Source organism: Martes martes (assembly GCF_963455335.1).
Source record: "Martes martes genome assembly, chromosome: 9".
NCBI lineage: Eukaryota > Metazoa > Chordata > Mammalia > Carnivora > Mustelidae > Martes > Martes martes.
Window position 1 is genome coordinate 99,848,806 of NC_137896.1, and position 12,356 is coordinate 99,861,161.

At 47.7% G+C, this 12,356-nt stretch overlaps 1 protein-coding gene across 10 annotated transcripts in view; it reads right to left on the bottom strand.

Annotated features, from left to right (window-relative positions):
- Nucleotides 1-2,553: 2,553 nt before the first annotated feature.
- REEP1 (receptor accessory protein 1) overlaps nt 2,554-12,356 on the bottom strand; it is a gene marked incomplete at its 3' end in the record, with an annotated part of 104,948 nt that continues 95,145 nt past the window's right edge. For 3 of the 10 annotated variants that reach the window (XM_080813315.1, XM_080813314.1, XM_080813311.1), the window contains 3 exons: nt 7,075-7,226; nt 5,554-5,621; nt 3,567-4,048 (listed from right to left, as the gene is read on the bottom strand). In XM_080813315.1, the coding sequence (XP_080669441.1) occupies nt 4,006-4,048; nt 5,554-5,621; nt 7,075-7,226 (263 nt within the window). The other 7 variants (XM_080813310.1, XM_080813309.1, XM_080813307.1 and 4 more) reach the window with 4 other exon arrangements.

The following is a 12,356-nucleotide window of genomic DNA, read 5'->3' on the forward strand; positions in this document are numbered from 1 at the left end:
TTACACCATCGTAAAGTCGAAAAACCTAAGTCAAACCATCATAAGTCAGGGACTGTCTGTATTAAGTAGAATTATGCCTCAATTACTACTTTAAATCCTTTAATATAGTAGTTGATGATGATAAGATGAAGTTTCTCTATTGTTAATAGAATAAGGTTAAAGATAACCAAATTGAAATTCTATGGCAAGTCAGGCTAGGGTTATTAGAGGAATTTCTTGAAACCAGGGCATGTTCCTTAGAAGAAAAAGGGTGACAATAGAGGGTTCTAAAATTGAAGGCCGCCTGTATGTCTGTTTACGTGACCATTTAATAAAGAACAGACTGGATTTGAGATGGGGTAGGACTCTGAAGCATGCAGTGGCATTCTGTTGATTGGTTTTCGTTTCCTCATAACTTCTTTTTTTTTTTTTTAAGATTTATTTATTTATTTGACAGATAGAGATCACAAGTAGGCAGAGAGGCCGGCAGAGGGGGGGGTGCGAAGCAGGCTCCCCGCTGAGCAGAGAGCCCAATGCAGGGCTCAATCCCAGGACCCTGGGATCGTGACCTGAGCCGAAGTCAAAGGCTTTAACCCACTGAGCCACCCACGTGCCCCAGTTTCCTCATAACTTACGAGGTGGCAGAAGCCAACCACTCACAAGGTTTCCATGTCATTTTTTTTTTTTTTTAAGAATTTATTTATCTGAGAGAGCTCGCCTACAAGTGGGAGGGGCAGAGGGAGCGGGACAAGCAGACTCCGTGCTGGGTGCAGAGCCCGACACGGGGCTCAGTCTCACACGATCCTGACATCAGGACCTGACCTGAAATCAAGAGTCCGATGCTTAACTGACTGAGCCACCCAGGCTCCCCCACATCATCTCTTAGCCGGCTGGCCCCTGCCTCTCCAGCTCAGCCCTGTTAGCAGGATGGAACTGATACCTGAAGAGGTTGAGGAGGACACTTTCCCACTGCCTCCATCACTTCTCTAGTGCAGTCATGGACAACAAAGATCTCTGTTGTAGGGGCCTCAGAGCACCTTGGTTTTTCCTGTAGGCCAGGGGTAGGAGAGGTAGAGACAAGGACTGGCAACCAGGCCTCAGCATCCAGACACACACTGAAGAGCAAGGGCTGACAGGCATATGATTTCGTAGAGAGAGGATTTTCATATATATAATTTTTGTTTTATGGATAGCAGGGCTCATCATCAACACAGATTTTATAGTTTGACAGCCAAATATCTTTCATTAAAGAGTCTACCTAAATGACATTGAAATTTATGTAAAACTATATCTTATTGAAGACCAACTATGTCCCAGCATAGGGACGGGTATTTATACCCACAAAATGGCTAATCCTCATACCAGCCTTATGGGGAAGATACTATTTTTCCTTTGAGTTTATTATTATTATTATTATTTTTTAGTAATCTCTACACCCAACATGGAGCTCAAACCCACGACTCCAAGATCAAGAGTCTCATACTCTTCCAACTGAGCCAGCCAGGCGCCCAGGGGAGATACTGTTTATCTGGGGTTTAGATTTGAGGAAACTGTAGCTTATACAAGGTTAAATAAATTACCCAAAATATAGCTAATAAGTCACAGAACCTAGGTCTAACATCTTGGAATCCTGAGCATTTCCTGGACTCTTTCAACATGAAAATTCGTATCTAAATCAACAAGTGACTATAATCTAGCATTATACACATGCAATACTTTTTCCTGACACCGTACCAAGTCAGTCTTTGAATCCTAACTTTGCTTTTCTGTTGTCAGCTCTTAATCTGGTTAATCTCAGTTCTGTTGCCATTGGACTTGGCTCAGTAAATGAATACATGAATGGGTTTTCAGCCTTTCCATCTCTTCATCTTCCTTTCAGCTTTCTGAACGTGCTTCTTTACCTTCTGCTGCTTTATTTTAGAAGACTATACAGGCAAAGAAAATGAGTGTTTCATTTTAAGTGTCCAAGTCTTCGTGAGCACCCAATGAGGCTTATGTGTACCTGTTCACATATGCATATTTTTAAGTAAATTCTGCACCCAGCCTGGGGTCAAACTCAGAACCCTGAGATCAAGAAGAGTTGCATGCTCTCCTGACAGAGCCAGCCAGGCCCTCAGCCCATTCGGATTTTAAAGACAAGGGCTGCAGTGGTCAAAGGGCATCCACACCACCCAGTGCGCCTCTGCACGTACCACCCTCTTGACCTCACACAGACTCCCTCACTTGCAGGTGAGGGAACAGGTACCAAGAAGGGAAACAACAGACCAGATTTTCTGTTTGCAGAATTAAAACTGCCTACCAGATGAACTGCTCTGTTTTTATAGCTACACAGTTTCCACTTGTGGCTTTTAAAACATAAAACATACTACCAGGGTTACATTTATGGGATCAACTGGTTTTCAAAACCATTTGATTTTTCTTCCCCCGCAACAAATCTAGGCTGTAGGCCTGGGGCGAAGGCACCGGGGCCGGTTAGTGCCTGAGCACTCAGCTTCTCATCCTTGCTACCTTCCACATTTTTTTTTTAAGTGTTTTCTCTTTCCTCATAAGCTCAACATTACAAAGATGTTTTTTAAAAGAAAAATGTTAAGACTTTATTCAAGATACAGATCAGGCATTATAACAAAACAGAAGAACTTCAGCCTTTGGAATACTGTAATTTTACACCCCTTTGATGCACAGTCCAGTATACTATTTTATTACAGATCATTCTACAGGGACTACAGGAGTAAACTAGGGAAAATGCACAGGGACCATCCGGAAGGTCAGCTCTCTGAGCGTGCGCCGTTGGAGAATGAAGCACGTCCTTTGCAGGTCAAACACTGTGCAAGGAGAGGACTAGGGAGATACTCCGCTGTGATCATGGTGGACGAGCACTGTTACCACAAACACACAGACAGTTTACTGGAGAGAACATACACTTCAGAGGCCAGTGGAGTGAGCAAGCTAATCACACAAAGCCAGGAGGGATTATGACAAAGCTCTCCGGGGTCTAAGTACACCACCCCGTCTCACCTCCTCAGAAACAGAACAGGTGCCCAATGGCAAAGAACTAAAAGTTATTACGTGAAAATTACAGACTTTTGAGCTAGCGTTTTGTAAACAGCCTGTGTCTGTAAATCAGCAATTAAAGGTGTTCAGTTATGCCCTCTAGACAGAGCAGCACACCACTACATGTACACTCGGAGGCATTCACATTTCCTATCAGTCCATACACGAATATGCAGCTCATTGGGGGAGTAAACACATTTTCCCAGAAATAGGACAGCGGCTCTCGTTTGTACAGTGAGTGTTTTTAAGAGAGAAACCAACTCCCTCATCAACACTTGAAGGAAAAATAGTTCCATTTACATTAAGACAGCAGTTTGGATACCTTTCTATTTTCTAAATCTTGAATGAGAAGTAATACAGCGTGTCTGAGAGTAGAGTGCTTCAAACTTGTTTTTGGCATAGTTGAGTGCAAACTTGGTAGCTTGTCCTTGTTAAAACTTTACATTGTAAAATGGTGAAAATACAGTTTGTTCACGAAGGATCTCTGCTGCTAAAGGCATTTATTGTTTTGGAAAAAAAATTTTTTTTTTTTTTTTGCTAAAAAGCTGCTAAGTGAAGCTGTTTCTGATAATTCTGGGTACTCCCAACTAACAGGTAAACACATTTAAAGCATATATTTTTCTTCTGAAACTATTCAGTGAGCCTGAAGAAACAGATGTTCTGTCTTCCCTAAGGGGTTTAGATATTGGTGGGTGTGGGGCACAAACAATGAAAAGTCCTCTGAACCACGAATTTGCTTCTAGGTTTGTTTTCCTAAATCCTGTTGTAAATTACAGAGTCACCTTCAGGGGCATTGTGGGAAGAAGGGATTTAAATATGCATATCTGGCAACAACCAACTTCAGGTAAAACCGTTTCTCAGGTGGCTAAGATTCAGCCAGTGTGTCATCAGCCAAGACTACTGACGTGTGTTCACCGAGCTCAGTAATGCAACAGTCTTGAACCGGGTCTGCTTATAGCTGGTTGACAGTAAGTTCTATGTGGTACATAACACTAATTCTCTAGTCTTCAGAGCATATCTATGAACAAACACAATCCAAGTATTATAAGTGACTGCGTTGTGACCACTGCATGCATTACACTGAAAGAAAACACCAACTTTAAGCACAAATATACAAGTCCTATGTTTAGGCTCAGCTCTTCCAGAGGGGAGAAGCTACCTTGGGCCAAAATGCTACCTAAACCAGATTCTTCTTTTCAGATAAAGTTCTCAGTCTAAGTAGAGAGTCCCCTCAGCAGTGCTCTACTCTACTAAGCGATCCCGGCCTGCATAAGACGTCCAGTAAGACATGGAGTGCCCATGAGTGTGCAACTCCTCTCGCTCACATTCTGCACAAGCCAGGAAGGGAACAGAAGGGTGCCGCCCAGGGCGCTGAGCAGCAAGTCAGTCCGTAAAGATCTCAAGCTCTGAAACCTTTCTAGAACCCAGCATTTTGACAGGTGTCTCAGGTGTATTTGATGGCATATCTGAAACATAGCTTTAGGTTTGGTTTGGGTTGGGTTGGGTTGACTGGTTGGCTTTTGCTTAGTGTTCTCTTAATCAAGATGTTCAGATTATAGGCTCCTCTACCTGGGGAAATAAGTCACAGAACCGGTCATGATGAAGGAGAAACAGTCATTCTTCCAGCACTTTTGAAACACTCAAAACGATTCCCCTCAACAGGCCTGTGAGTTCACATCCCCAGGAAGTTTTACCAAGGGTGAGCCACCTGCCTAAAGCTTTGGTAAATCCCTTGAAATGATTCAGAAGCTCTTAATCCAGAATCCAGGGGGAGACAAGCTTCTTGTGATTTCTCTTATTCTGGGCTACTCCCCTGGCCTCATTACACTCATCTCTGTCATTACAATATCGTCTCTTCATGCTAAGCATCTCTGGCGTTTTGGCTAAACATCTGTCTGAAGAAGATGGACCGTCGTCCCACTGGAAAGGGGATGTTCTACTGGAGTTGTGTTTAGAAGCTTCAGAAGCACATCTGAGACATTCTCTAGAATCAAAATAATTTTTTACACATCTTATAGTTTTCTTACATATTAGAACCTCTGGCAGCCCTTGTGAGTCCATTTGATTAAGCCAAAACCGATAAATATGTACATCGTAGTCCAAAGTATTAGTACCAAGAACAAAAAAAAGTTTAAAAAAATCGCTCTGTTTGCATTTACAGGACTAAAAACGAAGTATGCGACAAATAAATTACAAATGTACATCTTGGCAGTGTGAGGGTGATCTCTTATATTTCTAAAAACACACTGCTGACAATCCAATTGTGGAAAATTACTAACCTCAGAAGACTTAAAGGTCACCCCCCCCCCACACTACCTTTCCCTTTAGCCTCTCCCCAGCAACATAAAGAAAAGGAAAATTAAAGTCTTTCAAGTGGAAGAGGGGAGAGAGAAAAGGCTGTGTCTGTGAGGCTGCATACTCAAAGCACGCCAGCTTGCGGATTTCTACGTTATTAGTGACTAGCTCTTTAAGGCAGAGAAGAAACATTCTGTGGGTCCGGTGCTGTTGGCTCATCTCACTCACGTGGTTTCAGTGGCTGAGGATGAGGTACTTTTCTTCCTAAAGCGGGATCGAAGAACTCTAGGCGGTGCCTGGCAGAGGAAACAGAAAAAGGCATCCCTCAATGTGGTGTAAACATGGAAACTTTGGAGGCGAGTACCTGTGAGGGTTTCTGTCGAGACACACACACATGTGTGTCAGGCAGCCGGCTGGGAATCTGGGAACCGGGTCACATCCCAAGCATCCCATGCTGAGCCAGTTGAGAAGGCAGCCGCCTTCCTCCCGCTTCACCCTCTCCTAAGTCCCTGGGTCTCCCTAGCAAACGGCTGCGCAGAAGGATGGCGCACACCTTTCTTGTTTCTGCCTTGGGAGCAAAATGATCCTAGCAAGTGACTCAGCACAGAGAAATGCCTCCCCATCTCTTCCCTTGTCTTTGTTCTTTCCTTGAGAAACGAGCCTTATGTTTCCAGGTACATGCCTAAAATTCCCATCGCCAAGTTCCCAGTCCTCCTTCTGGATGTGAAATCTTTGAAAGCATGGCAAGCCCCACAGCAAAGGGAAACGCTGTCCTTAAGGATAAAGGGTTCCACCTCATCTCCCATACAAATGGCTATCAAGGGGGGAGCCCTCCTTCCATGGAACACACAGATCACAGAAGTTACTTCTACAATGAAAGAAAAGGAAATTTTTGTCCCGGCAGAGCCCTCAAGGCCAGGGGCAGGAAGGGGCGGGGGTCACTAACACAACTGACCCAAGCTACCCCCAACCCCTGTCCCTGTCCGCTTCTCTCCAGTCACTTCTTCTTCTATGGCCCAGACACACAGACACAGGGTCACTTTCTTTGTTCTCCTAGTGTTCTGCACAAGAGAGGACATGAGAGGGCTCAGGCCACAGTATTCAGCAGATGGGGCCCAGGAGAGGAGATAAGAAGGGCAGAGAGGAAGACTCGGGAGTCCCCAGTTCTGCCAGCCAGCCCCGTACCTGAGCCCAAGGCTGGCGACTCCCTATCCACATCACAAAGCAAGGCCCCCGAGGCTCTAGGCTTGACCCTCCAGCTGCCAACACTTCACCCACATCCACAGCAATCATGTACGTTTGGTTTGGGTATTTTTAGAGGGCTGCGCCCTTCCAGTAACATTTTCTCAGGATGTGCTTTGTACTAGGCACTATTGCTGTGTCTTGGAGATACAGTGATGAACAGCTTCCATTAAAAAACATGTCAAATAACATATTTTCTTCCCCTAAAACACACATTTGGGTTGCTTTTCATTCACATATCATCTTAGGTTAGTGCTTGCAAATTTTTAAGTTTTATTTTAGGTACTATATCACCTCTCCAATTTCTAAATAAAACGAGTAGTCTTTTTTGCCCCTAGGCAAGGATCTGGATACTACCTAGCGTTCTGTCCTTTTTGTCTGATGGAGAGAGAGGCACTGGAGAGATGCTGGGGGTCCCAAGAGCTGCCACTCCCAGGACCCCAGATCTCCAGGACAAAGCCCTTGTGCAAACACATGCTCCAGCCCGCAGCCCCAGACACCTTGTACCTCCAGGGGGATTTCCGTCTTTCGAAGCGCCTTATACTTGTACATGAAATCCAGCAGATCTTCCTCCTCCTCGTCCGAAAATGCCAGTGGGTTTTGGACCTGGTGGGGGTCCCAAGCCTTCACACCACCCTCATTCACATCTCCCTCAACCACTTAATGTCCATTTACAATCTACACAAAGGAGACAAAGTACAGCAGGGAGGGATCAGTGTAGAAAGGAGCGAGGAAGGGCAGGCAAGGTCAAGGTTAGGTACACCACACAACAAGCCTGTTAGGACAGCCAAGGTCCCCAGTGTGTGAAGCAGCAGCCTGCATCCTCTGGGCCTCCCTGCAGGGCGGTCCTGGGCTGTGAGCGTGCCGCTAGAAACTGGCAGGCACCATGCACAGGAAGAAGCAGAGGTTCCAGAACCTACTGGATAAGCTTCCAAGGAACGTGGGGGCACTGCTGCCCTGACAGAAGGAGAACACTGCCTGAGCTGAGAGGTGTCAAACCCTGTGGCTGAGACCTGTGACACCACACCAAAGGGTGCTCAGGGAAAGAATGTCCCCTAGAATGGATAAATGCCGTGATGGTAGAGGGGCCTGGCGGCTTCCTCCAGTCCCTGGACAAGCTGTGTTGACAGTGCATTATACTTGCATGTTCAGCTCCAAGCCTTCTTTGAGACAGGATGTCAAATGCCAGGAAGCCTTCAGGGAGAACCTTAAACAAAGTTACATAGATTGTTTTCCTTTCAAAGGCCAAGTCCCAGAGAAGCAAAGATGCCCAGTGGAAAGAAAATCAAGGAATACTCTTCCCCCCCACAAGACAGCAAGATTCCTGTTTTAGTCTACCTTGATTAAATCCACAAGTAAAATTCCAGAATTAATTCATGTCATTGAATGTGTAGTGTTTTTTTTTAAATGTTCAATTCTTAAACACATTCCATGTCATCTGGCCAGGAGGTCAGCACATACCCAGCTTATCTGACACTCAAAGAGATAGCTTTCTACGATCCATATATTGTTTTTACTTAGAATCAGACTGCAGACGTAGGGGGCCCTCAGATCATCTGGTCAACCACCCCATGGCCTGCGGAAAGAAAACAGAACTCCTTCTGGAACGCCCTGCTACTGCTCCTAAAAACACAGTGAGCCCCCCCAGATGTGTTCTCCCCATCAACAGGAGACGCACTAGACTATAACATAGCACCCGACTTAACCAGGTGTGGGTTAAGCAAAACTAACAACAGAACCTAACCTTGAGCGGGTTTTCCAGGCACTGCTGCTGTACTCCCCAACAGCCAGCAGGAGGCAGCACGAGAGCCAGTTGTCTTAACTGTCAGTCGTGAAGTAGACCTGTAGGCTAGCAATGGCCTGCTCTGACAGTGAGCCCCTTGGTAAGGGCCAAGATTTCGATCATTAATCTTTCTTTGAGTTTTTTGCTCTGTGCATCCCCCAACCCGGGGGGTGGGGTGGGTGGGTTTAGGTTATCCTCTGGATCCGCCCTAGGTGGAATCAGAAAGTCATCTGGGAGCGTCCTCTCATCTCAAGTCAGACCTTGACACCATCACAGAGAAATTCCTTCTGGACACAGATACCCCTTGTCTGATGGGAGGGAAAAGAAACAGGACTTCCTAGAGCACAAAGGCCTCGGACTAGGGCAGAAACCACAGACGCAGCCTGGTCAGCTCGGCCCCAGTGCAAAACTGCATCCTGGGAGTGGGCTTGGGGACTGGTTTGAATCCTGGCCTCTGTTCCCTCCAAATGTTGGTCCAGAGCGTTCCCTGTGCTGTCGCTATCCACTCTTTAATAGTCTGACCACTTCCAGAGACGACCTGTGGGTGGGAAAGTGACTCTCATGCAAGTTCATGGCCACAGCCACCCCCTCCAAACCTCAGGGGATGGCGGCCAAGGCCTTGACCCAGCAGAGCTGCTGTCCTATTGCCCAAGGCTGGGTGGCCTAGAGGGAAGTACAGGAGCCCCTGCTGTCTGCCCCAGTCTCATGACATTCCATATTAGCAAATGTGTCAGCAGGACTAAGAAGGCTGGGGAGCGGCCCCACCTCCTCTCTCTGTGGGGCGGGCAGGGAGGAAGAACACTTGGAGGCCAGAGTAGATGCGTCTGCACTGAGCCTGAGGCCCTCCCCTCCGCTCCCCACCCCCACTCCCGTAGTGCCAAACAACCCCCAGGTTAGCCAACACATCCCACACAGCACACATTAGCAGGTGCCATTAATGGAAGTCAGCAAACGTGTTGCAGAAGAGCACGCCCATCTGGAACACTTACATCCGCGTCCCCGACAGCCACCGAGGAGAGAGAAAACGAGATTCTGTTAGGGAAAAGGTCTTTGGGGATGAAACTCACACACGTGTGAGCGTGCATGCCTGTGGACAGGTGCACACCCGGACACACACTCCCTCCCTTCTCACGCTCTAAACCTCGGACAGCTCCTGCTGCCGGAAGAAACACGCAGCCCGGGCCACACTCCAGGCCAATGCAATTCTCTCTCTCTTTCAAAAGGGTGAATAAAAGACATGACTTTGCTTTTTAAAATGATGTCCCATGCGCTTGATTTTTTTTTTTTTTAAGAAAAAAGTACGTCTCTATGACTAATTCTAAGCAGTAATACAGACTTGAGTTTTATATTACATCGAGGCAGGCAGAGAGAAGAGGGAGGAGAAAGAGCAGCCAGACAGGAAGGAGAGGAAATAATAATAATAAAAACAAGGAGGGAGAGGAGGAGACCTGTGCCAGAAACAGCAGGAAATTGACTGACAGGGGCAGAAATGGAGCCAAAGTGGGGAGAGAATGTTCTACTGGGGTCTGAGATGCACAGAGGAAAATCATCTCAAGGGACCAGGAGGGGCCCTCTGACCGGATTGTCTGTGACCCCCTGAAATCCTCTCTCACAGTGTCACTGGCTGGAGCTAGCCTCCACCTCCCCCAACACCATCTGCTGACTCTTCCCACCCAGCACCCTTCACTTGCAGAGATGGCCACACTTTATGGAGGAGGGGACAGAGACCCGCACAGCTCAGGAACCTTCCCACCAGCACAGAGGGCCTGGTGTAGACCAACCTGGTTCCTTGCGAGCAGACCCTGGGGAGACTTGGAGGTATGGGGGAGAATTCTGGGGCACTGGGTGTTAGAGAGCCCGAGAAAGGGAGGGCTGTGGCAAAGTCCCAGATCATAGCTCTGAGCACAGTCACCCCAGTCCGAGGCCCCACCCAGCCCGGCCCGCTACCCAGTCCCCAACACCCCCATTCCTGTAGGTCCTGGGGAGAACAAACTTGACTAAATCCCTACAGTTGACTGAAATTCTATTTCAATGCGCTGGAAATGCAGCCTCTGATTTGGAAACCATCAGCAGTCACGAAAAGGTGAGGGCATCCCAGACAACAGCACAAAGCAGTCCCGTGAGGAAGGAATGGAGAAGGCAGCTGTCTTCTACCTGGTCCCCCAAGGAGTAATATGCCAGAATTAGAGGCTTTCAGAATGGCTCACGGAATTTATGAACTCAAAACTGGTGAGTAGTTAGAAATAACCACAGTCGCCTGGGGTTGCTGGGACCTCAAGATCGCCATGAACCAGTATGTCCACCAGGTCCAAGCACTAGCTCTAGCACTGCAATGTAATTTTCCTTCATAAAACTGAGATATAACTGACATATAACATGTTAGTTTTAGATGTACAACATAATCATTTGAGGTATATATATATATGTGTGTGTGTGTGTATATATATATATGTGTGTGTATATATATATATATATATATATATATATATATATTTCTGATGCGGACTGGGTAGCCTCTGAGGCATGCAGAGCTGGTCAGAGTTAGACCCCTGGGTAGGACACCGGTCTCCACTGTCCCCCTGCTCAGAATTCTTTTGACTGTCAGTTCGCATTGGGTTTATGGTCTCCAAAACCCCCAGGTCTTATACGGACTTTCAAAAGCCTTAGAGAAATCTTACAAATGAAGAAATGAAGGGAAAACAGGACACTTCCTAAAACCAGCTCATGCCCTCTGTTCTCACCACTATGGGAGGCATGGCCATGCCTTGGTGGCCCCAGTGCCAGGAGCACAGGCAGTAGGGAGGACCGTGCTTGCCTTCTCCTCCCCTCATGTCAGCTAGACGCTGCAGGCCCGGTGGTCTTTTGCCTTGGAGCCAAAGGCAGCTCCTCCATGGGGGACGCCCTCCATGGCAGGTACAAGGGGAGCTGAGCCAGTCTAGCACCACGGCCAGTCCCTCACGTGTCTACTCAGGGTCAGGGAGACAGCAGGAGCAGGTCAGGAGAGAACACGTCCAACCACGGGGCGGCCACAGCTACATCAAGCCATCACTTGCTCACAGGACAGGCAGGAGCACGCGTCCCCATCCAGGACTGGGGAACCCTGTTTTCCTCCCTGCTCCCTGAGGTTTCCTGGCTGTTCTGGGCTGAAATACAAAGCCTTTTCACGGACATTTTCACAACCACGCAGTGAGGTGGGGAGGCGGGATCTTTACGTCTATTTTACCATGGGGAAATCAAGGCTCAGCGTGGTTAGGTGGTTCACGCATGGTTACACAGCTAGTAAGCGGCAAAGCAGGGCCAGGGCTCCCTTGGCTGCACCTGGACCAAGACCCCTGGAGCTACGGGGCTCTGTCGCTTCCAAGGACCAGGGTAAGTTCCTGTGTCCTCATCACAGAGCACCAGGAAATATGGCCCTGCAATGGTCTCAGAAGATCTCCATACATTCTTTGATACACCTCCCTTCAAGAGGTGGAGATTAATTCCCCTCTCCTTGAGTGGGGGCTGGACCTAATGACTCTCTCCCAACAAACAGAAGAAGCCAGAGGTGGTGGCGTGTGACTTCAAAGACTAGGTCCTAAAACCTACTGCGGCCTCCCGCGTGTCCTCTCTCTACCAGATCACTCACTCCAGGTGAAGCCAGCTGCTATGTTGTAAGGACACTCAGGCAGCCCCAGAGAGACCCATGTGGTAAGGACCCGAGCCTGCAGCCGGGAGCCACGAGAGAGCCATCTTAGAAGCAGATCCTCAAAGCTCAGTCAAGCCTTCCGATGACCACAGCCCCTGCCAGTATCCTAACTACAACTCTTCATAGACCCTGACCCGGAACCACCCCCCCTCCGCCCCAGTTCAGCTGCTCCTGAATTCCGAGCCTGCACACACTGTAAGATAACACAGGTTTGTTATTTCAGGGAGTTAACCTCCTGAATTCCCCACAGACTGTGCAGCTGGAAGGGAGCCCCAGGGTCAGGCGCCAGCTTCTGGTTAGAGCCTCCGCCGGAGGCGAGAG